Source organism: Loxodonta africana, chromosome 25 (genome assembly GCF_030014295.1).
Source record: "Loxodonta africana isolate mLoxAfr1 chromosome 25, mLoxAfr1.hap2, whole genome shotgun sequence".
Lineage (NCBI taxonomy): Eukaryota > Metazoa > Chordata > Mammalia > Proboscidea > Elephantidae > Loxodonta > Loxodonta africana.
The window spans coordinates 62,302,186-62,327,623 of NC_087366.1; the positions used below are offsets into that span (position 1 = coordinate 62,302,186).

The 25,438-nt window shown below is 43.8% G+C and overlaps 1 protein-coding gene across 3 annotated transcripts in view; it reads right to left on the reverse strand.

Annotated features, from left to right (window-relative positions):
• Positions 1 to 24,133, reverse strand: part of CENPF (centromere protein F) — a 73,699-nt gene extending 49,566 nt beyond the window's left edge. The window contains exons 1-7 of one of the 3 annotated variants that reach the window (XM_064276910.1): positions 23,979 to 24,133; positions 20,913 to 21,115; positions 19,208 to 19,404; positions 7,264 to 7,370; positions 6,730 to 6,821; positions 3,982 to 4,273; positions 2,708 to 2,910 (exon numbers count right to left, since the gene is read on the reverse strand). In XM_064276910.1, coding sequence (XP_064132980.1) covers positions 2,708 to 2,910; positions 3,982 to 4,273; positions 6,730 to 6,821; positions 7,264 to 7,370; positions 19,208 to 19,404; positions 20,913 to 21,074 — 1,053 coding nt within the window. In that variant the 5' untranslated portion in view covers positions 21,075 to 21,115; positions 23,979 to 24,133. Of the gene's footprint in view, positions 1 to 2,707; positions 2,911 to 3,981; positions 4,274 to 6,729; positions 6,822 to 7,248; positions 7,371 to 19,207; positions 19,405 to 20,912; positions 21,116 to 23,890 lie in introns of all 3 variants that reach the window. The other 2 variants (XM_064276908.1, XM_064276909.1) reach the window with 2 other exon arrangements.
• Positions 24,134 to 25,438: the final 1,305 nt, after the last annotated feature.

Here is a 25,438-nt window from a genome sequence, read left to right on the forward strand (position 1 = left end):
TAGCTACAAAAGCAACACGATTGGAACACACAGAACCAGGACTCAAATCCAAGACTTTCTAACTTAAAAAAGACGAAATTGCTATTACAAGCTGAGATTATCTGAGGAGAATAAACACATGGATCCAGGGAGATTCTCAATTCTTCATCATCCAACCCATATTTATCAAGTATTTCTCTGTATAAAACAGTAGCTAGGGGAATACTATAAAAGCCTGAATGTCCACCTCCAGATAGAGGAAAAGATGGACTCTTCCCTAGACCTCTAAAATCCCAGACTTTCTGTTAAGACAAACATAAGGAGCCTCAGAAAGGAGAAGAGAAGAAGGCAGACCACTAGGGACCTCGGGACCTGAGGAACACCACAATGGTACTGAGAGAACAGAGCTCACAACCCAGAATCCCATTCTGAACAAATACATCCTGCAGGAATGAAGAGGAAGTCAAGACGTTCTCAAGTGAAAGAAAACTAAGAATTTGCTACCAGCTGGCCTAATCTAAAAGAATCGCTAACGGAAGTTCTCCAAACAGAAAGGAAATGACAAAAGAAGAGACGTTAGAATCGGGAGGAAAAAAGAACATGGTAAGAAGCAACAATACATGTACATAAAATAGGCCTTCCTTCCTCTTTATTTTTCTAAATTATATTTGACAGTTGAAGCAAAAATTACAGCCTGACGCAATTCTAAACATAGTCAGTTCTCATTACTTGCAAATTTCATATTCACAAATTTGCCTGTTTGCTAAAAAATACCCTCAACTTTCTTATCATTTAGACACGCCCATGCGCGGTGAAAAATCCCAACTGAGGTCGAACAAGGTATTCACTAATTCCCTATCGACAGGGATTTTCTAGAACATAACTACAAAAAAAAAAAAATTCTATTTTAACTACTACAAATAACAGGATGTGACTGTGTACAGAGAGAGAAAACATTTAAGACAGTTACGAAGAGTGGAGGGTAAAGGGACAGAAAGGGAGGCACGTTTTCTGCACTTCCCCCAAACTAGTAAAATGATGACAACAGCAGACTGTGACAACTCACACACATGTGACCTAAAATCTAAAGCAACCATTAAAAAAAGTTCTACGAAGAAATACATTCAAAAACAGAATAGAAGACAATCAACCAAGTCAAAAAACAGGCAGAGGGCTTAAACAGACGTTTCTCCAAACGAGATATACAAGCGTCAAGCCCGAGCCCGCGAAAAGGTGCTCAGTGTCATTAGTCACTGGGAAACGCAAGTCAAACCACAGTGCGACACCACTTAACCCCCACTAGGACGGCTGTGATCAGAAAAGCGGACAACGACAATTATTGGCGAGAATGTGGAAGAATTAGAACCCTCGTCCACCACTGATGGGGTTGTAGAACGGTGCAGCTGCTATGGAAAACACTTTGGTGGGTCCTCAAAGCTAAACACCAGTTTTACACAATCTCTTTCAGAAAATAAAAGGAGGGAAAACTTCTAATTCATTTTTTATGAGGCTAGCATTACCACAATACAAAAACCAGCCAAGGACAGTACAAAAAAAGGAAACTACAGACCCATATCCCTCAAGAATATACACACAAAAATGCTTAACGAATTACTAAACCCATTGCCCCCAAGTTGATTCCAACTCGTAGCAACTCTATAGGACCGAGTAGAAGTGCCCCACAGGGTTTCTAAAAAGCAGCTGGTGGATTCGAACTGCTGACGTTTTGGTTAGCAGCTATAGCTCGTCATCGTAGCTTTTAAACATGTGCCACCAGGGCTCCAAATGACTAGAAAATAAAATTCAGAAGCATATAAAGAATTATACACCATGACCAAATGAGGTTTATTCAAAGGATGCAGGGCTAAGTCAATGTTGGAAAATCAATCAGTGTAATCCACCATATTAACAGACTATTATTTTTTAAAACTGCATGTGAATCTGATTATCTCAAAAAATTAAAAATTTTAATTAAAAAAGTATTTGTCAAATAAGTGAGCAAGTGAATGAATGAATACAAAAAAGAGAAGGAAAGACTGAGGAGGCAGGTTGGGGCTGAAGAATAGACACATAAAAAAAAAAAAAAGCCTCTCAAGTAACAGGTGAAAATCTTTACCTCAATTGAAGCCTTGAAGGCTAAATGGTAGGAGTGTATATGCTGGATCCCAAGAGTAAAAACCATTCCCACCACACGTCCTAAAGTTCTTTTAACGTTCCATTACTTCACTATGTGTGGACACCTGTTCTCTGTGCCAGGTGCTGTGTATGTTGTTGTTGGGTGCTGTCGAGTCGATTCCGACTTACGGCAACCCCATATTACAGAGTAGAAGGCCCCCATAGGGTTTTCTTGGCTGTGATCTTTACGGGAGAAGATCCCCAGGTCTTTCTCCCACAGAGTGCGTTCAAACCAACAACCTCGATTAGCACCCAAGTGTTTAATCTTTGTGCCACCAGGGATCCTTAGAGGCTGTGTATGCACTATGAGATGTAAAAGAAATCAGTGACTTGCCCAGAGTCACTCAGCTGGGAAAATGCATAACCTGGATTTGACCTCAGAATGGCCCGACTCCAAAATATCTTACTAGTTCAGTTAGATCAACACTGTCTGGTCCGTATTAACGAAGATCACTACCAACATTTATTTCGTGAATTTAAGTGTAAGGTGCTCTTTCCAAAGAACTGTATGATAAGATGGAGCTTTTTCAATAACCCACAGAAAGTCAAGTACCTTAGCTGAAGCCTGGTCATACTGTGCTGCTGTTCTCATTAGCTCATCCCTATTTTTGTTCAAAACTTTCTCTTTTTCAATTAATTCCACTTTTGCTGTCTCCAGCTGGAGTTGGAGTTCCTGACATTTATTCACTTGGCTTTTCAATTCTCTCTCTTGTCCTTGCAGACGTAGTTCCAATTCACTAATCTGGCTTCTAAGTTCTAAAATTACAAACAAAAATCACACTTCAATCAACATGCATTTTCCACAAAAATTTCACAATTAAATTCAGAACTGAACATTTATTTTGCCCTGCTCTGAAATCACTGGTGAGACCAGATATAAATCAATTTACATCAAACACAGAGCTACTTTCATTGGTTTTCATTTCAGTGCTTCATCTCTATCATTTGCATTCAAATGCCCTTTAGAAAACAGGCAAAACAGATTTCCTTACTTTTTCAGAGCAAACTTGGGGTGGGGGGAATGAGTTTCTAAAATTGCAGTCGTTTATTTCAGCTGCAAAAAGGGCATCTACGGCATCCTTCGTTTATGTTACTTGGTTGTGTACACTGGCAGGCTGACATTCCTTCTGTGCCCATCTGAATGCAAACAAGTGCTCGACAGAGGAAAAGATCACCCTCCTACATCTTCTGTAAAGACCCGCGTAGTGTGAACCTCCCATACCGCCAAAATCAACAATGATTTTTTTCACCATCCCCTCAATACACACACAGTATTGGAACAAAGCCTGGCCGCGTGACGGCCCTCACCAGTGGTTTTCAATCTATCACAGCACTGGAAACTTTCATACTCTACGGAGTAGATTCCAAAACACCACCTGGTAGCCTTGGCTGTCGGCTGCAGCAGGCACAGCAGCCAAAGACACCGGTTTGATCCCATATGGACAAGCTGGCAGTGCAGAGCAAAGCTCTCCTGCAGACACGTGCCCCAGCTCCAGCCAAGGCTGGTCAGACCATGGGTCTGCAAAGCAGCCAGACGAGAAGTGCGAGGAGAACTAAGGGTAACCCTGCTCCTGGAAAGATAAGCCAAAGCCATGTGTCCTGCTCCCCAAGGCTTCAGGGCACCAGCATTTCTCAGTACGAATAAAAGTACCTTCCAAAGCTGTGACGTCTTCATCCTTTACTAAAGGACAGTATTTCTCAGGCCCGGTCTGGGAGGATGACACCAAGGTGCACAAAACACATCAGTGCTTTCTAGGGCTAAAACGGCCCAGAGTCACCTATTAAATTGTGTCGGGAAAAATTAAACAATTTAGCTTAAGAAATTACCTTGATTCTGGGCTTTTAGCTGATCCAGAAGACGGAAGTTGCTAGAATTATCACAGAAGCTGCTACTCGCATCTTTTGTCCCTATCTGCACAGCTGATCTACTTGGAGTAACCTCTTGTTCCTCAGCAAAGTGAGGTGCCGGGAAATCTCTCCTGTTCGGGGTTTTCCGAGCACTACACGAAAGACGACTGGGTGTCTTCTCTTGTTGCCACGAGAACACAGATGAGGAAGCCTGATGTCGAGCAATCTCTCGGTGATTCATGGTGCTCTGGGGGATAGCAGGGCTTGCTTTCTGCAAAAACAGAAACTCTTCAGAGCCCTTTAGAAGTCCCAACAAAAAAAATCAAAACCAAAACTAAACCCATTGCCGTCGAGTCGATTCTGACTCATGGCGATTTGGGGCTGTTGATTTTTCGAGCATGAAGCCATAAGGAGAAGGAGTTAACACCTCTGCTAGGCATCAGGAAAGATGGATGTTCCATGCTACGGCGTGGAAGAACCTTGAAAACAGTCACAAAAGGACAAGGACTTTACGATCTCACCTGCGTAAAACAGGCAAATACACAGAGACCAGAGCTTATTCCTGGTTAGCAGAGGTGGGAGGGAGGGCGAAGAGAGTTACAGTTCAAGGGGCCAAGAGTTTATGTTCCTGCCGGCAGAATGATCCAGAAAAGGGTGGTGATGATGGTTGCACACACAAAGAACATGATCAGTGTAACTGAACTATACGTGTAAAACGTATTGAATTGCTGAATGTTTGCTATATCTACTTTCACCCAATTAATAAAAAAACAAATTTAGGAAAAAAAAAAAGGTGTGTTCATCAAGTTAAGGAAACCATCAAGCCCCAGGATCTGGTGACAGAACCTTCTAAAGTCAGATTTCTCAGCGTTTAAGCTGGTACCATCTGAGGCTCGGCACAGTTAAAATGCACCAAGTCTCAGTATTTCTTCTGCATCCTTCATGTAGTCCAGTGAACACACGAGTATTCTCCGCCGTTGTGAACCCCAAAACTGGCTTTCCTTTACCTGTCATAGGTCACGCCCCCTGTAGCTGGGCACAGAGAATGAAAATTAATTATCAGTCTAAACACTTTCAAGAATTCCACTCTCAGCCATAGCACTCTCCCAAAAAGTGTTATATAAGGAGTTTTATATGTAATACACACTTTTGAAATGTCTGCTACTTTGAATTGTCTTAGCTGTAGACGCTACATTAAATTTCTTACAGCAAGCGATCTTCTTGCCATGGTGAGAGGCTTAGCGTCTATAGGGACTCATGTTCCTCCATAAAATAACTCTGGGAACCGACGTCGGGGGAGGATGGGTACAGATGACTGAACTGGACCAACAAAGCCCAGGATATTTCCAGGACAGAACAGGGAATTATTTATTTTGTTTGTTTGTTTTGCTAAGCAATGCCTTTGCTAACTATCAGAATTTCAGCAACTTCAAAACAAGGGTTAAAGGCGTAAAAGAATTTAAGTTGTTAAAACTCTAACAGACAGGTGGTTATTAATGATTCTTAAATCCTCGATATTTACAGCATCTACTCATAAATTCAGCATTAAGTCATTGCTAAATTGTGCCATCTCACCAAGCTCTTAGGCGTAGCAGAAACCCGTCATTAAGGTCCAAACCAGTTTTCCTGGCGCACAACATATCATGCACAGAAATGGTAGACAAAAACTCTGTATATATTAAGTATTTCCAGGGCCAGGCCCTGATCTGTAAGTAGGCGTTTTAGAAACCTACATTTTCTTTCTTTTTTTTGACATTAAGCAAAGCTCTTCACCTATCTCTCTGCTTCTTTACCCACATCAAAAATAGAGTTAAACGCTCTTGTCAGCAGCTTATTTAAAAAGATTGAGGAGATGATGCTAATAACCTCCTCTGAACTATGCAGTTCACAAATAATGATTCTGGCAGGAGTCACCGCATCCCATCAGCAGGTCTACAGATGAAACAACTGCCTCCAGGTGACAAAGCCGGCTACTGAAATCAGGAATGAGGCAGGTCCTGCCCTCTCCAACCATGCTCTTTATCATTAGGTCTTAGCAGGGAAATATTTATATGCTATGACTTCTGCATATTTTCATGAATACTTCATACGTGGAGATAAACTAACCCCTACTCTATTTTACTCACCCGTAACTATTTTTAAAACTAAAAAAAAATCAACCAATAAGCAGGAACTTTATTTTCTCAGCATGAGAAAAACATGTCTGCACTTTGTAAAGCACATTTTCATTTAGCCTGGTTCCAGCGTACGGCAAAATACTTCCGCAGCTGCACACTCTCATCAGGAGGCCCTTATTCATAAGGTCTATGAAAAAGGAAGACTGAAGAAGAGCTGACGCCTTTGAATTGTGGTGTTGGTGAAGAATGTTGAATATACCACGGACTACCAAAAGGACAAACAAGTTTATCTTGGAAATACAGCCAGAATGCTCCTTTTAGAAGCAAAGATAGCAAGAACTTCATCTCACTTACTTTGGACGTGTCATCAGGAGGATCAGTCCCTGGAAAAGGACATCATGCTTGGTAAGGTAGAACGTCAGTAAAAAGAGGGAGACCCTTGAACGAGACACATTGACACAGTGGCTGCAACAATGACTGAAACATAGCAACGACTGCAGGGATGGTACAGGACCGGGCAGTGTTTCGTTCTGTTGTAGGTAAGGTCGCTATGAGTGAAAACCGACTCGATGGCAGCTAACAACAATTATAAGGCCCTTAATTAACTTACTTTAGCCTGTAACGCTCTAACCTCTGCTTCTAATCTTTTTCGTTCTTCAACTTCTTTATTATATTTTTCTTTTAGGTCTTCATACCTAGAACCTAAACACAATGAAATACAGCTTAATTTTTCAATCGCTGATTTCATGGAGGAATTCAAAGGTCAGCCATCGTTATAAGAGATAATCTAAAAATGAATATCTTAGTACACTAGGCAGAAATAACATTTTGTTAGGACAAAGGATCAAAATACTGATTGAATTACTCAAATATCAAAATACATAGAAGCATAGGTGAAAGTGAACAACTTTTAAAACATACCACATAACAATAGAGTGAAAAGTTTAAAGGCGCAGCACCGTGGCCCCACGTAAGTTCAACAAATGCACAAATGGTGTGGAACAAGTGGTTGCATTTTTTTAAACATCCAAATTAAAAGCTGGATTCAATGTTGAATTAATTCATTTGTTTGACTGAATTAAAATCTCTCAATAGAAGAGGTATTTATACCAAGAAACAAAACCCTTACCAGTGTAATACTGACTTGGTGTGAGTGGAGTTGGAAGAATTTTCTGGGGTGTACTGCCTGGATTCAGGGAGGCATCTGTAGCAGGTGCTGACTGCTGGCTTCTCTCAAGTTCAGATTTACACCTGTGAGAAAAAGGCCCAAGAGGACAGCAGGTCCCTTAGAGCAAAGGCAAAGCCTGTTCCCAGGTAGTAATCAACTCACAAAGAAACCCACCCCTCCAAGAATTCTCACCACTTCCTCTATACAACAGACACTTAAGTAAAAGAACTAAATGTGCCCCCTGTCATCACAGGAACTCAGTCTAACTGGGGAGACAGAATGTAATCCAATAATTACAAAGTTCTAAAGGCTCTGGTGGAAACCCTGGTGGCGTGGTGGTTAAGAGTTTGGCTGCCAACAAAAAGGCCAGCAGTTCGAATCCACCAGGCACTCCTTGGAAACTCCAAGGGGCAGATCTACTCTGTCCTGTAGGGTCGCTATGAGTCGGAGTCAGCTCGACAGCAATGGGTTTTATAGGTTGCTGTGAGTTGGAATCAACTCAACGGCAACAGGTTTGGTTTGTTATTTAAAGGCTCCAAGGAAGATCTGTACCAGCCACTACAGGAACAACAAAAGAGTTGGAGGGCCAGGGATAGAAAAAAGTCCAGGCAAATTCTACATTCTAAGTCAAAGACAGACAAGGGGATATAAAAGAACCCACAGCTTCAGAAAAAAGGGAGGAAATGCATCCAAGCATGGGGCTCAAGTCATGAGGATGGATGACATTTCTAAGTATATTTAGTCATGACAAACGCAGCCTTTATATACATGTCATGTATTACATTTTTAAAACACAAACATAAAAATAAGTTATAGGAGGCGGGGCCAAGATGGCGGACTAGGTGGACGCTACCGCAGATCCCTCTTGCAACAAAGACTCGGAAAAACAAGTGAATCGATCACATACATAACAATCTACGAACCCTGAACAACAAACACAGATTTAGAGACGGAGAACGAACAAATACGGGGAGACAGCGATTGTTTTCAGAGCCTGGAGCCAGCATACCAGTCAGGTGACCGTCGGAGCCCGATTTGGGGCAGAGCCCAGGGGGGCAGACAGCACAGACAAGGGTCCCAGCCCTAGCCCCCGAACTCATTCCGGGAGGGGGCCCAGCCTGTTCGCGCAGGCAACGTGGCAGCGCAGCCGGTGGGAGAAGTCCCCAGGAGGCAGTGACTGGTCTTGGAGCAGGGAGAGCAGCGTCCCAGCCGGGGAACCGTCCCGCCGGGATTTGGACTGGGCGCAGGTACGGCATAAACACGGAGAGCTGCTCCACCCCCCTGAACTAACCCTGGGAGGGGGCCCAGCCAGTTCGTTCGGACGGCGTGGCGACGCAGCCGGTGGGAGAAGTCCCCGGGAGACAGCGACTGGTCTTGGAGCGGGGAGAGCAGCGTCCCAGCCGGGGAGCCGTCTCGCCGGGATTTTGGCGGGAGTGGCGTGAGCGCAGGGAGCAGCTCCATCCCCCTGAATTGACCCCGGGGGGGGGCCCCAGCTGGTTTGCGTGGGTGACGCGGCAGCGCAGACGGTGGGAGAAGTCCCCGGGAGGCAGTGACAGGTCTTGGAGAGGGGAGAGCAGCGTCCCAGCCGGGGAGCCGTACCGCCGGGATTTTCGCGGGCGTGACGCGAGCGAGGGGAGGAGCTACATCCCCCTGAATTGACCCCGGGGGGGGCCCAGCCGTTCGCGCAGGCGGCGCCCAGCTGGTTCGCACCGGCAGCGCGGCGGCGCAACCGGTGGGAGAAGTCCAGGGAAGGCAGTGACAGGTCTCGGAGCGGGGAGAGCAGCATCCCAGCCGCGGAGCCGTCCCGCCGGGATTTTGGCGGACGCGGGTGTGGCGTGAGCGCAGGGTGCAGCTCCATCCCCCTGAATTGACCCTGTGGAGGTCCCAGCCAGTTCGCATGGGCTGCGCCGCGAGCCGGTGGGAGAAGTCCCTGGAAGGCAGTGGCTGGTCTTGGAGCGGGGAGAGAGGCGTCCCAGTCGGGATGCGCGGTCGCGGCGCAGGCACGGGGAGCTGCTCTGCTCTCCTGAGCTGACCCAGGGCGGGGGAGCCAGCTGGTTCGCGGGGGCGGCGCGCGACGCGGCTGGCAGGACGGGGAGTCCCCGGGAGGCAGCGAATCGGGAGTGCACCGTCCCAGTAGGGGAGCTTTAACCTTGGGGGTGGGGCTGACAGCGGAGGATCTGACCGTGACGTCAGCGGGCCAGACCCCCCGGGGGCAATCTCCACACAGCCAGTACACATAGGCGACGTGCCCCGCGGAAATCTCAGATATAATAGTCATCCCAAGTAAGACAAGCAACTCTGGCTATATCCTGAGGTGCTACTCTCCTAGCTCTCTGATCCCTCCCCCACCCTCCCCAGGCGGCTCCATTAACATCCGAATAGCCTGAGCCAGAGGGAGAACTCTGATAGGGATCTGACTGCATTTTTTTTTTAGCGGATTTACTGGAAAAACTACTTTCCCAGTGATGGCTCGGAGACAGCAGTCCATATCAGACCACATAAAGAAGCAGACCATGACAGCTTCTACAACCCCCCAAACAAAAGAATCAAAATCTTTCCCAAATGAAGATACAATCCTGGAATTATCAGATACAGAATATAAAAAACTAATTTACAGAATGCTTCAAGACATCACAAATGAAATAAGGCAAACTGCAGAAAAAGCCAAGGAACACACTGATAAAACTGTTGAAGAACTCAAAAAGATTACTCAAGAACATAGTGGAAAAATTAATAAGTTGCAAGAATCCATAGAGAGACAGCATGTAGAAATCCAAAAGATTACCAATAAAATTACAGAATTAGACAACGCAATAGGAAGTCAGAGGAGCAGACTCGAGCAATTAGAATGCAGACTGGGACATCTGGAGGACCAGGGAATCAACACCAACATAGCTGAAAAAAAATCAGATAAAAGAATTTAAAAAAATGAAGAAACCCTAAGAATCACGTGGGACTCTATCAAGAAGGATAACTTGCGTGTGATTGGAGTCCCAGAACAGGGAGGGAGGACAGAAAACACAGAGAAAATAGTTGAAGATCTCCTGACAGAAAACTTCCCTGACATCAAGAAAGTCGAAAGGATATCTATCCAGGATGCTCATCGAACACCATTTAAGATTGATCCAAAGAGAAAACACCAAGACATATTATCATCAAACTCGCCAAAACCAAAGATAAACAGAAAATTTTGAAAGCAGCCAGGGAGAAAAGAAAGGTTTCCTTCAAGTGAGAATCAATAAGAATAAGTTCAGAATACTCAGCAAAAACCATGCAGGCAAGAAGGGAATGGGACGACATATAAAGAGAACTGAAGGAGAAAAACTGCCAGCCAAGGATCCTATATCCAGCAAAACTCTCTCTGAAATATGAAGGAGAAATTAAGATATTTACAGATAAACACAAGTTTAGAGAATTTGCAAAAACCAAACCAAAGCTACAAGAAATGCTAAAGGAGATTGTTTGGTCAGATAACCAATAATATCAGGTACCAGCACAATACAAGGTCACAAAACAGAACGTCCTGATATCAACTCAAATACGGAAATCACAAAAACAAACAAATTAAGATTAATTTTAATAAATAAATAAAATAATACACATAACAGGGAATCATGGAACTAAACAGGTAAAAGATCACAATAATCAAAAGGAGGGACTAAAAACAGGAGGCATTGAACTGCCAGATGGAGAGTGATACAAGGCGATATAGAACGATACAAGTTAGGTTTTTACTTAGAAAAATAGGGGTAAATAATAAGGTAACCACAAAAAGGAATATCAACTCCATAACTCAAGGTAAAAGCCAAGAAAAACGTAACGACTCAACTAACATAAAGTTAAACATTATGAAAATGAGGATCTCACAATTTACTAAGAAAAACGTCTCAGCACAAAAAAGTATGTGGAAAAATGAAATGGCCAACAACACACATGAAAAGGCATCAAAATGACAGCACTAAAAACTTATTTATCTATAATTACGATGAATGTAAATGGTCTAAATGCACCAATAAAGAGACAGAGAGTCACGGACTGGATAAAGAAACACGATCCATCTATATGCTGCCTACAAGAGACACACCCTAGACTTAGAGACACAAACAAACTAAAACTCAAAGGATGGAAAAAAATATATCAAGCAAACAATAAGCAAAAAAGGAGTAGCAATATTAATTTCTGACAAAATAGACTTTAGACTTAAATCCACCACAAAGGATAAAGGACACTATATAATGATAAAAGGGACAATTGATCAGGAAGACATAACCATATTAAATATTTATGCACCCAATGACAGGGCTGCAAGATACATAAATCAAATTTTAACAGAATTGAAAAGTGAGATAGATACCTCCACAATTACAGTAAGAGACTTCAACACACCACTTTCGGAGAAGGACAGGACATCCAGTAAGAAGCTCAATAGAGACACGGAAGACCTACTTACAACAATCAACCAACTTGACCTCATTGACTTATACAGAACTCTCCACCCAACTGCTGCAAAATATACTTTTTTTTCTAGTGCACATGGAACATTCTCTAGAATAGATCACATATTAGGTCATAAAACAAACCTTTGCAGAGTCCAAAACATCGAAATATTACAAAGCATCTTCTCAGACCACAAGGCAATGAAACTAGAAATCAATAACAGAAAAACTAGGGAAAAGAAATCAAATACTTGGAAAATGAACAATACCCTCCTGAAAAAAGACTGGGTTATAGAAGACATCAAGGAGGGAATAAGGAAATTCTTAGAAAGCAACGAGAATGAAAATACTTCCTATCAAAACCTCTGGGACACAGCAAAAGCAGTGCTCGGAGGTCAATTTATATCGATAAATGCACACATACAAAAAGAAGAAAGAGCCAAAAGCAGAGAACTGTCCTTACAACTTGAACAAATAGAAAGTGAGCAACAAAAGAACCCATCAGGCACCAGAAGAAAACAAATAATAAAAATTAGAGCTGAACTAAGTGAATTAGAGAACAGAAAAACAATTGAAAGAATTAACAAAGCCAAAAGCTGGTTCTTTGAAAAAATTAACAAAATTGATAAACCATTGGCTAGACTGACTAAAGAAATACAGGAAAGGAAACAAATAACCCGAATAAGAAACGAGAAGGACCACATCACAACAGAACCAAATGAAATTAAAAGAATCATTTCAGATTACTTCGAAAAATTGTACTCTAACAAATTTGCTAACCTAGAAGAAATGGATGAATTCTTGGAAAAACACTACCTACCTAAACTAACACATTCAGAAGTAGAACAACTAAATAGACCCATAACAAAAAAAGAGATTGAAACAGTAATCAAAAAACTTCCAACAAAAAAAAAGCCCTGGCCCGGACGGCTTCACTGCAGAGTTCTACCAAACTTTCAGAGAAGACTTAACAGCACTACTACTGAAGGTATTTCAAAGCATAGAAAATGATGGAATACTATCCAACTCATTCTATGAAGCTACCATCTCCCTGATACCAAAACCAGGTAAAGACATTACAAAAAAAGAAAATTATAGACCTATATCCCTCATGAACATAGATGCAAAAATCCTCAACAAAATTCTAGCCAATAGAATCCAACAACACATCAAAAAAATAATTCACCCTGATCAACTGGGATTTATACCAGGTATGCAAGGCTGGTTTAATATCAGAAAAACCATAAATGTAATCCATCACATAAATAAAACAAAAGATAAAAACCACATGATCTTATCAATTGATGCAGAAAAGGCATTTGACAAAGTTCAACACCCGTTTATGATAAAAACTCTTACCAAAATAGAAATTGAAGGAAAATTCCTCAACATAATAAAGGGCATCTATGCAAAGCCAACAGCCAATATCACTCTAAATGGAGAGAACCTGAAAGCATTTCCCTTGAGAACGGGAACCAGACAAGGATGCCCTTTATCACCGCTCTTATTCAACATCGTACTTGAAGTCCTAGCCAGGGCAATTAGGCTAGACAAAGAAATAAAGGGTATCCAGATTGGCAAGGAGGAAGTAAAGTTATCACTATTTGCAGATGACATGATCTTATACACAGAAAACCCTAAGGAATCCTCCAGAAAACTACTGAAACTAATAGAAGAGTTTGGCAGAGTCTCAGGTTATAAAATAAACATACAAAAATCACTTGGATTCCTCTACATCAACAAAAAGAACACCGAAGAGGAAATAACAAAATCAATACCATTCACAGTAGCTCCCAAGAAGATAAAATACTTAGGAATAAATCTTACCAAGGATGTAAAAGACCTATACAAAGAAAACTACAAAGCTCTACTACAAGAAATTCAAAAGGACATACTTAAGTGGAAAAACATACCCTGCTCATGGATAGGAAGACTTTACATAGTAAAAATGTCTATTCTACCAAAAGCCATCTATACATATAACGCACTTCCGATCCAAATTCCAATGTCATATTTTAAGGGGATAGAGAAACAAATCACCAATTTCATATGGAAGGGAAAGAAGCCCCGGATAAGCAAAGCATTACTGAAAAAGAAGAAGAAAGTGGGAGGCCTCACTCTACCTGATTTCAGAACCTATTATACAGCCACAGTAGTCAAAACAGCCTGGTACTGGTACAACAACAGGCACATAGATCAATGGAACAGAATTGAGAACCCAGACATAGATCCATCCACGTATGAGCAGCTGATATTTGACAAAGGCCCAGTGTCAGTTAATTGGGGAAAAGACAGTCTTTTTAACAAATGGTGCTGGCATAACTGGATATCCATTTGCAAAAAAATGAAACAGGACCCATACCTCACACCATGCACAAAAACTAACTCCAAGTAGATCAAAGACCTAAACATAAAGATTAAAACAATAAAGATCATGGAAGAAAAAATAGGAACAACCCTAAGAGCCCTAATACAAGGCATAAACAGAATACAAAACATTACCAAAAATGATGAAGAGAAACCCGATAACTGGGAGCTCCTAAAAATCAAACACCTATGCTCATCTAAAGACTTCACCAAAAGAGTAAAAAGACCACCTACAGACTGGGAAAGAATTTTCAGCTATGACATCTCAGACCAGCACCTGATCTCTAAAATCTACATGATTCTGTCAAAACTCAACCACAAAAAGACAAACAACCCAATCAAGAAGTGGGCAAAGGATATGAACACACATTTCACTAAAGAAGATATTCAGGCAGCCAACAGATACATGAGAAAATGCTCCCGATCATTAGCCATTAGAGAAATGCAAATTAAAACTACGATGAGATTCCATCTCACACCAACTAGGCTGGCATTAATCCAAAAAACACAAAATAATAAATGTTGGAGAGGCTGCGGAGAGATTGGAACTCTCATACACTGCTGGTGGGAATGTAAAATGGTACAACCACTTTGGAAATCTATCTGGCGTTATCTTAAACAGTTAGAAATAGAACTACCATACAACCCAGAAATCCCACTCCTTGGAATATACCCTAGAGATACAAGAGCCTTCACACAAACAGATATACGCACACCCATGTTTATTGCAGCTCTGTTTACAATAGCAAAAAGCTGGAAGCAACCAAGGTGTCCGTCAACGGATGAATGGGTAAATAAATTGTGGTATATTCACACAATGGAATACTACGCATCGATAAAGAACAGTGACGAATCTGTGAAACATTTCATAACATGGAGGAACCTGGAAGGCATTATGCTGAGCGAAATTAGTCAGAGGCAAAAGGGCAAATATTGTATAAGACCCCTATTATAAGATCTTGAGAAATAGTAAAAACTGAGAAGAACACATACTTTTGCGGTTACGAAGCGGGGAGGGAGGGAGGGAGGGAGGGAGAGGGTTTTTTATTGATTAATCAGTAGATAAGAACTGCTTTGGGTAAAGGGAAAGACAACACTCAATACATGGAAGGTCAGCTCAATTGGACTGGACCAAAAGCAAAGAAGTTTCCGGGATAAAATGAATGCTTCAAAGGTCAGCGGAGCAGGGGCGGGGGCCTGGGGAACATGGTTTGAGGGGACTTCTAAGTCAATTGGCAAAATAATTCTATTATGAAAACATTCTGCATCCCACTTTGAAATGTGGCATCTGGGGTCTTAAATGCTAACAAGCGGCCATCTAAGATGCATCAATTGGTCTCAACCCACCTGGAGCAAAGGAAAATGAAGAACACCAAGGTCACACGACAACTAAGAGCCCAAGAGACAGAAAGGGCCACATGAACCAGAGACCTACATCATCCTGAGACCAGAAGAACTAGTTGGTGCCCGGCCACAATGGATGACTGCCCTGACAGGGAGCACAGCAGAGAACTCCTGAGGGAGCAGGAGATCAGTGGGATGCAGACCCCACATTCTCATAAAAAGACCAGACTTAATGGTCTGACTGAGACTAGAGGAATCCCGGCGGCAATGCTCCCCAGACCTTCTGTTGGCACACGACAGGAACCATCCCCGAAGACAACTCATCAGACATGAAAGGGACTGGTCAGCGGTGGGGGGGGGAGAGAGATGCTGATGAAGAGTGAGCTAATTAAATCAGGTGGACACTTGAGAGTGTGTTGGCAGCTCTTGTCAGGAGGGGGGATGGGAAGATAGAGAGGGAAGCTGGCAAAATTGTCACGAAACGAGAGACTGAAAGGGCTGACTCAATAGGGGGAGAGCAAGTGGGAGAAGGGAGTAAGATGTATGTAAACTTAGATGTGACAGACTGATTGGATTTGTAAATGTTCAGTTGAAGCTTAATAAAAGTTAATTAAAAAAAAAAAGTTATAATGCCTCTAGAGAAGATATGGCTGCAAACAGAAAGAAATGGGGGAAGAAAGGTATGGATTGTGTCTATGTACAGAAACATCCCTACCATTCAGGTAAGCTCTAAGCACTTCTCAAAACCGAGCAACCCATGTTATCAGAGGGCTCAACTCCTCCAAGTCTCTAACGCCTCTGATTTAGCTTAACCCAGGAAACACAATGAACACCCTAATGACACACACCAGCCTCTCGGCCATGGGCACCTTACTCCAAGCAGAGAGTGAAGACAGTGCCTCAGTGTCCCTGGTTTCACTGAGCTCCAGGTTCTGGGAAGGAAGAGGCGATGCATGAGCTGACAATAATGACTTATCAGCAAACCCAATCATGACACGCTTGCTTACAGTAGATAACAGCAATAAAGTCTCCAACAGAAATACTCTATTAACGTTAAACAAGTAACAACGACAGAGTTCCGCTATAAATTCATGGCCTCCAACCTCAAGCAGGCATGGGTGCTCCTCAACCCATAAGCTTCCCTAGTCCTCACCACCAGCTTTTCCACTCAGAGAATATAAGCCATCAGCATAAACCATGCTTTGACTTCCTTCCATCTTTTCTATCTTGACTATGTTTACACTCACCTCTTCCTCCCTCCACCCTTTCACAGTGCATGAATAAAAGTCTCCTCTAAAGCTAATCCATCCCACCATGCTGGAGGTCCACCATCTATCTTTACCTTCTCGGGGACCACGCCTGATTCATCTTCTCTCTTTTCTGTTCACTTCTCCATCAACACTAGTCCTTATACTCAAGCTTTATAATATGTACAAAGCTCTCTCATTTCTAATAAAAGAGCCTCTCTCACCATGCCCACCCCCTGGCGAAAGACCCCCTCCTCCTCACAGCCATGCTCTGAAAGGTGACATCATTTCCTCACCTCCCAACCTCCACTCCTTCACTGAAACAACTCTTTGTTGCTAATCCAACGGTCTCGTCTTGCTTGCCTCCTCTGTACAATTTTGAGACAAATGCTCCTTCCTTCTTGTTCTCTTCCCTTGACTTCAGTGATTCCATGTCTCCTGGTTGTCATTCCACCCTCCTGCCTTCTCCTCAATTGTCTTTTTAGGATCCTTTTCTTATCTCTGATTCTCTTATATAGTGGTGCCTCTCAAGGTTTTACTTTCTCTAGATGATCCGCATCATTCCTGTGGCTTCAGTTATATGCTGAGGGCTCCCAAATTTATTCCTCTAACCCAGAGCTCTCTCCCCCATTTCAGATCTGCATATCGTACCTACTGGTCACTGTTATTTAATCCACGTCCAAGCATGACCTCATCACATTCCTCCCTGATCCGTGCTCTCTCAGCGAACAGCACCTCTACCCAGCTCCCCAAGCCTGAATCCGAGCAATCATCCTTTTCCCCCACAGCCGATCACCAAGACCTATTGATTCTGTCTCCTAAATAACTCTCCCATCTATTTCTCCCCATTCCCAGTCACCACGTTATCAGGCCGTTCTCTCTCCCCTAGATGGCTCTTAAAGGTCTCCCTGCCTCCAGACTTGCTCCCCGCTAACTGCTGTCCACTCTGCACTCACAGTGGTCTAACACACACCTCATCATGGCACCCCCATGCTTAAACCTTCCAATAGCTGCTACTGTTCCACGATAAATTCAACTCCTTGAGGTGACTGACGTTCAAAGCCTTTGTCTTAGTTATCTAGTGTTGCTATAACAGAAATACCACAAATGGATGGCTTTACCAAACAGAGATTTATTCTGTCATAATCTAGGAGGCTAGGAGTCCAAATTCTGGATGGCAGCTCCAGGGGAAGCCTCTCTCTGTCCATACGCTCTGGGGTAAGGTCCTTATTATCAATCGTCTCCCGGTCTAGGAGCTTCTCAGCACAGGACCCCAGATCCCAAGGATGCACTCCGCTCCTGGCTCTTCTTTCTTGGTGTAAGAGGTCCCTCTCCTCTCTGCTCACTTATATCTCAAAAGAGATCAACTCAAGATATAACCTAATCCTATAGCTTGTGTCTTAACTCATTAACATAACTGCCTCAATCCTGCCTCATTAACATCATAGAGGTAGGATTCACAACACATAGGATAATCACAGCAGATAACAAAACCGAGAACAACCACACAGTACTGGGAATTATGGCCTAGCCAAGTTGACACACATTTTAAGGGGACAGAATTAAATCCCTGACAGCCTGGCATAAGCTGACCCCTCAGCCCTCAGCACTGCCTCCATTTACTCAATTCCCTACTGAGCTACCTGGAGTTCCCTGAACATTCAGCCCTCTCTCCCAGCTTATCAGCATGCAGTGCCCTCTGCTGAGGCCATTCTCCCTGGCCAGCTCCGACTCGGCCTTCAGAACTCAGCATAAAGAGCACCTTTCCTTGAAGCAACTCCATCACATGCCCCTACAGCATCCTGTACTGTCACTGACAACATGAACTAGAAACTGCAGATTGGCTTGCCCAAATACTCCACTAGAGAGTAAAATTTATGAGGACAGGGACCATGGCTACCATGTCTTTTTCCCTTTCATTTTTTCCCACTACACTGATAGCTGGTTTTCAGTCAAAAACATGCTCATTAAAAAATTCCAACCACGTGAAAACAAGAAGTAAAAAGGAAACAGCAGGAACCACTTGATAATTTTTATATAATTTATTGTATCACCCAGTGCCAGTGTCTGGCACATACCGCAGCTCAATAAACACATATCACATGAATAAAGGAGTCCCTGGGTAGTGTAAACGGTCAACGAGCTCAGAAGTGCCACAGAAGAAAGGCCTGGCAACCTACTTCCAAGATCAGCCATTGAAAGCCCAGCAGAGCACCGTTCTGCTCTAACACCGGGGGGGTCACCATGAGTCAGTATCAGCTCAAGGCAACCGGTTTTTTTGGCTTTTTTTTTTAAATAAGCAAGCAACCAGCATATATTTTACCACAATGAAATTTATATAGTACTGAACCATACAGTAACAGGATTGAAGTATGTGAGAAAACAATTATTTTCTCAGATCACTGTTCCCTCCACCAGGAAAAAAATACTGCAAGATCTAATAATCACATCATTAAAGGGAAAGATAAACGCATCTCTTGAACATATACAAACCAAATCCATATAAACCTCATTAAAAAAAATCACCTTTTAAGTTCCTGCTCCAGTTTTTCAATTTGTTTTTTGCTTGCATTCAGCTGTCCTTCCTGGAGATTCACCTGTGACTCCTTGGCTTGAAGCTCGTGAGAGATCTTCTGCCTGGTTCTCTCCAGGTTCTCACACATTTCCATCAAGCTTTGGTTCTCCCTTTTCAGGTTTGTTCCCTCCGTTTTTTCATTTTCGACCTAATAGTGATCATTCAGAAGGAAATACATCCCTTATTTCACAAATTTGCTAGATATAATTTATAAACATGAGTTTAACATTGACTAATTTTCTCAGGAATAATGCAATAATCCAGCATCAATGCTAGATGAACACATTTTACTTACTTATTTTAATTTTTTTATTGTACTTTAAATGAAGGCTTACAGAACAAACCAGCTTCTCATTAAACAGTACACATACAGTTTTATGATATTGGTTAACAACCCACAACATGTCAACACTCTCCTTTCTCAAACTTGGGTTCCCTATTACCAGCTTTCCTGTCCCCTCCTGCCTTCTAGTCCCTGGCTCCTGGTGCCCATTTAGTCTCCTTTTGTTTTATGGGCCTGTCCAATCCTTGGCTGAAGGGTGAACCTCAGGAGTGGCCTCATTACTGAGCTGAAAGGGTGTCCGGGGGTCTTAACTCTCAGGTTTCTCCAGTCTCTGTGAGACCAGCAAGTCTGGTCTTTCTTATGAGTTAGAATTTTGTTCTACATTTTTCTCCAGCTCTGCCCAGGACCGTCTATTGTGATCCCTGTCAGAGCAGTCAGTGTTGGGAGCTGGGCACCATCTCGTTGAACTGGACTCAGAAACACAGTTTAGATGGCCACACTTTGAAGCCCACGGGTAGAAAAGTTCTGCAGAGTCATGCGTGGCACTGTATTCAGTCTGCACATGGCACTCACAGGTGAGAGAGTCCTTTCAGGAGTCAAAACATGGCTATGGGGAGGGAGAAGTCGGAAGTTATTGCTTAGTGGGTACTGAGATTCTGTTTGCAGTAAGGAAAAAGCTTTGGAAATAAATAGCAGTGTCGTTTGTATGACATGGTATATGTAACTAGTGCCACTAAATTGTACACTTAAAAATGGTCAAAACGGTAAATTTTACGTTATACAGGTTTTATCACAACTTCTGATTTCTGGTCCAGCATATATTTTACCACAATGATTTTTTTAATTTTAAAAATCAAAAACAAGAAGTTACAAATGTCCCTTAATTCATTTCCAAGTTCAGCTGCCAAAGCCAGTGATCCTGAGAAACCAGAAAATTCTTCCATAAGCAAAATCATTCAGAAGCAGGGATTTTATCACTACTTAGCTGGCTAACACTGAAGCAGTCCTGAAGAGAAGGTTGGGGATTCCAAGGTGAAAAGCCCACTCTCAAAAAGCGAAATGCAAAATGCTCTAAGTACAGCCAGACACCTTCGGCCTTGTTGGTTTAGAATGCAAAAGGAATCCCCAATTCACAGTCCCAAATGGAAGCTCAAATGGAACTCAGTAACCCCAAATATTAGCAGGTAAGCAGAAATGAAGATAGAGAGGGGGGAAAATGGCAATTCAATTTTAAGTACGGACCCCCCAAAAATTAACGGGAATTACCACTTAAAGATAGCAAAATTGCTTCTCTTTAAGTTTAAAAGGCCAAAATAAAATAAGCCGTCCAAACGAGGAGAGAGCCGTGTGAGGCAGCAGCTCCGCGGCGTTACCTTCTGCTTTTGTTTCTGCAGCGCAGCCTCCAGAGCGTCCAGCTGAAACTGCCTTTGCTGCCTCTCTCTCTTCAGTTTGTCCAGCTGCCCTTCAAGCTCTTGAATTTTCTGAAGAGCCCTTGTAGGCAGGCCTTCTTTCCATTCTTCTAAAGCCCAGCTCATTTTGTTCCCCGTTCTTTGCTAGTCAAACATTTATAAATAAACTGAAAAGAAAAACCAGCCTGTTGAGTCTTACTACAGCAAGAGAAAATGTAAGGTCTCAGAGACTAACCAGGCTACCTAACCACCTGCAAAGAATCCAGTTTCAAAGCCTGACCTTTAAAAAGACAGCCAAGTATAATAGTGCCCTTCTCCATCCCCTGAAACCAATAACCTTGATCATGAAGGACATAATATGTCTGGTTGGCCTCCCTTGCATCCCAAATGTTTTTTGGCTTTTTTTTTTTGGTTTTTTTTTCCTGTGTGTGTATGTGCTTTAAAGTTTACAGTTCAAGTCAGTTTCTCATACAAAAACTTAAACACACGCTATTATGTGACCCTAGTTTTTGTCCCTATGACAGCATGCTCCTTCTCTCAACCCTGTATTTCCAGTGTCCTTAACCAGCTCCTGTCGCCCTCTGCCTTCTCGTCTCGCCTCCAGATAAGAGCCGCGCACATAGTCTCATGTGTGTACTTGAGCTAAGAAGCTCACACCTGACCAGTATCACTTTATGTTTTATAGTCCATCTAATCTTTGTCTGACAAGTTGGCTTCGGGAGCAGTTTTAGTTTCCCAGTTTTCTTACTTCTCAGTTTTAACTTGTTATATGGTTACCTGACTTGTACAGCTCAGCCGTTACACAAAACATGAACACTTTGCTATAAGTTCATGCTGTAAGTTTCAGATGAGTTAGGGGCTCTAAATAAACAAAACACATAAGTTATTTCACAGATGTTTTTCCCTTCCTCACATGGTTAATACCCACTCATGCTTAGTCCCTCAGTTCTAGTCATCTTCCTCTGGGAAGCCGTCCCTGAGATCTGACCTGGTCCCCCCTGTCTGTAGTCAGTCTCTCACAGCACAGGTACCCTTTTCTCTTTTACAGTTATAATCTGTTGAATGAATGCATGAGTGAATAAACGAACAGAGTGAAAGCCATACTAGTACCAGAATCGCTGCAAAAGGCAGTAAAGCCAGGCTGCCGACAGGCCTTGGCAGAACAAACAGGTGTGCAGCCCGAATAACTCAAACCTGGATTCAAATCCCAGCTCAGCACTCGCAAGATGTATGACCTTGGGCAAATTATTTAACTGCTCTGTGCTGTTTCCACATTTGTAAAATGGGGATAATAAGAATGGCAAACAGGGCCCTGGTGGCGCAGTGGTTAAGAGCTCAGGCTGTTAACCAAAATGTCAGCAGTTCAAATTCACCAGCCACTCCTTGGAAACCCTATGCGGCAGTTATACTCTGTCTTGTAGGGTCCCTATGAGTCAGAATAGACTCAACACCAACAGGTTTGGTTTTCTGGTTTAGTGATGACTTCCCAGGGTGACTGTAAGGATGAAGTAAGTAAAAATCTATTAAACCCTCAGAATGGTGCCACCTGCTAAGCCCTCTCTGTATACTAGTTATTATGTTAGCCCTGAAGACATTATTTTTATCTGTCATTCTATAGTACAGAGCCAAGTGCCCTATCTCTTTCTCAGCCACATCTCACCAAACCAAAATCCAAACCCACTGCTGTCAAGTCGATTCCGACTCATAGGAAATTTAAATCATCTGGTAGGAGTATGGCCTTTAGAACTTAAGTGAAAGTAAAGTCATTCAACTTCCAGTTATTTTTGGCAACAGGTGAGGATTCATTTTTTTTTTTTTTTTTTTTTGTCTGTGTTTTACTAAATCAAGCTCTAGATTAAAAGGAGGAATCCAGAAAGACGACAGATGTGAGGGAAACAGAAGAAGACTGGCAGGTTGAATGCTTTCCTATTTCAAAGTCTAAGATAAAAAAAAAAAAAAAAAAAGATACAGCCATAAAAAAATGGTTAAAGCAATCACCAGACCCCAACCCACTGTGATCAGAGCCACGGACACATCCAGCGTCAGCCATCAACCTTCTACATCAGGCCACCGGGGGCAAAAGGAAAAAAGCAAACCATGAACCTGACTGTAGGATGTAAGGGACAGTGGGCTGAAGAAAGCCCTGTGTGTTAAGGTCCCTGGGAGGCTGATTTTGCAGGCTCGTCCTCTAGAAAACACTGCACCTTTATACCTTGAATAGTGGAGGGACTCTTCAGGCCGGAATCACCCAACCCCTTTAAGCCCCAAGAGGTTCAGAAAGTGCCTGTGGGACCCACCCAGGCCTGCAGGGCAATGTGTTTTTCAGCTTTCTTTCTATCAGAATCCTCGCTCTGTCCACCAAGAAACCCAAGTCAGTGTCTGCAGCACCTGAGCTGGGCCTCAAAATGTCCTTTAGACCAGGAAAAAAAAAATTTTTTTTTTTCAAGGGTAGGACCTACGGCATTTATTTCTGGGTCCTTAGCGCATGGTAGGAGCCCTGGTGGCACAGTGATTAAAGCGCTCGGCTGGTCCAAAAAAAAAAGACTTGGCGGTGGAACCTCCCCAGCAGCTCCCGGGGAGGAAGATGTGGCAGTCGGCTTCCATAAAGATTTACAGCCCTAAAAACCCTATGGGGCAGCTCTACTCTGTCGCGTAGGGTGGCTATGAGTTGGGTGGGTTTAACACACGGCAAAGCCTGACACACAGGCACGTCCAAATAAATGTGGAAAGGAGGGAAAGAGAAGGAAGACAAAAATGCTTAAAATGCACTAAAAATAGGCTCACCACCCCGCCGTCCAGATCAAAACCCAAACTTGCATCCCCAGAATACAACAAAAGGCCAGGGCCGGATTTCAAAGAGGAGCCGCTGGCTGCCGGACTTGGAAGGCCGCTTGGAGCAGCTGCAGCGCAGGCAGGTGAGCGGGACAAAGCGCCAGCTTTACCTGGAGCAAGGGGTCGACGCCCTGGAGCCCCGCCGCCCAGTGCACGGCCAACCGGCGCTCCCCACCTCGCTGGGAACCGGAACCACACCTGTCCGAGAGCCCGGCGCGGCCCAGGCGGACGCCCACCTCGCTGGGAACCGGAACCACACCTGTCCGAGAGCCCGGCGCGGCGCAGGCGGACGCCCACCTCGCTGGGAACCACACCTGTCCGAGAACCCGGCGCGGCGCCCGCGGTCGGAGCCCAGCTCTCAGCTCCCGATTCAAACCGCCCGCCGCCGCCGCCGCTCGGTCTCCATTCGCCCGCTTCCGGCCCGATCACACCCACCTCCGAGCCTATTGGTCACTTGTACTTATCGTCGGGCCAGTCTGCTTCCCCGGATTCGGAACGCCGCTTCTGATTGGCCCTTTTGAATGGATTTTAAAATCAAGCCGTCGCTCCCGGAGACGCCTGCGCCAGCGCCGAAGTGGGGCGCCTCCTGGTTTTGTTGCGGGAGGGCGGGGCCCACGTGCTGCGGAAGAGGCCGGACGCCGATCGGCCGGTGGCGCGGCGGCTGAAGCGCTCGGCTGAGAAGCGGGAGGTTCAAACCCACCAGCCGCTCTGGGGAGAGCGACGTGGGGGTCGGCTTCCCCAAGATTCCCGCCTTGGGACCCTATGGGGCGGTCCTGCTCTGTCCTGCGGGGTCGCTGTGCGCCGGAGCGAGTCTACGGTGTGTGTTTGGGTTTCTTCTGGCAGAAGGCAGGGAAAGGGCCGGCTGATGAATAGGGCGTGGTCTGTCTTAGAGCCAGCGGGGCGTGTGCGTTCTGGTGAAAACTTGACACTGCACCTGCTTATCAGTTTATTAAATGTTGAACTTGGGACGTAGATACCAGGTGCTGTGTTTACTATGCGTTCTTCATCCACTGTATCCTTAGCGGTCCTTTGCGGTGACTGAGACACACAGAAGCTAAGTAAATGGAATTTGAGTCCGGACATGCAAGGGTCTAGCTGCTGCCCTCTCTCGATCCCATTCTGGAAAGGAGGTTGTGAATACTTGCTACCAAAGATTGATGCCTTGCAGCCAGAAGAATCTTCAAAAACTGGATATAAGCCCTCCTTTTCAGGAAGCCCACCAATGTTTTCTGCATTTTATATACTTTATTTCCCTATTCAACTATAAATATTCAACTATAAATAAGCTTGTGAAGGCAGGAATAAAGCAGTGAATTGTTGAATTAATACATTTCTGACCATTTGCAGCTGTCTCTGAATAAGTTCCAAACTTTCCACAACCCTCCTTGCCTTTCCTTAGAATGTTCCTGAAGCCTAGACCGCTCTTACCTGTCCCCTCCTCTCACAAACGCTGCTCACCATTCAGTATCCAATTCCAATGTCACTTTCCTCATAAAACTCTGTCCCCACCAGCCGTTTTGTTGTTGTTGGGTGTTGTCAAGTCGGCTCTGACTCATAGCGACCCCATATACAACAGAACAAAACACTACTGGTCCTGAGCCATCCTCACAATTGTTGTTATGCTTGAGCCCATCGTTGCAGCCACTGTGTCATTCCAT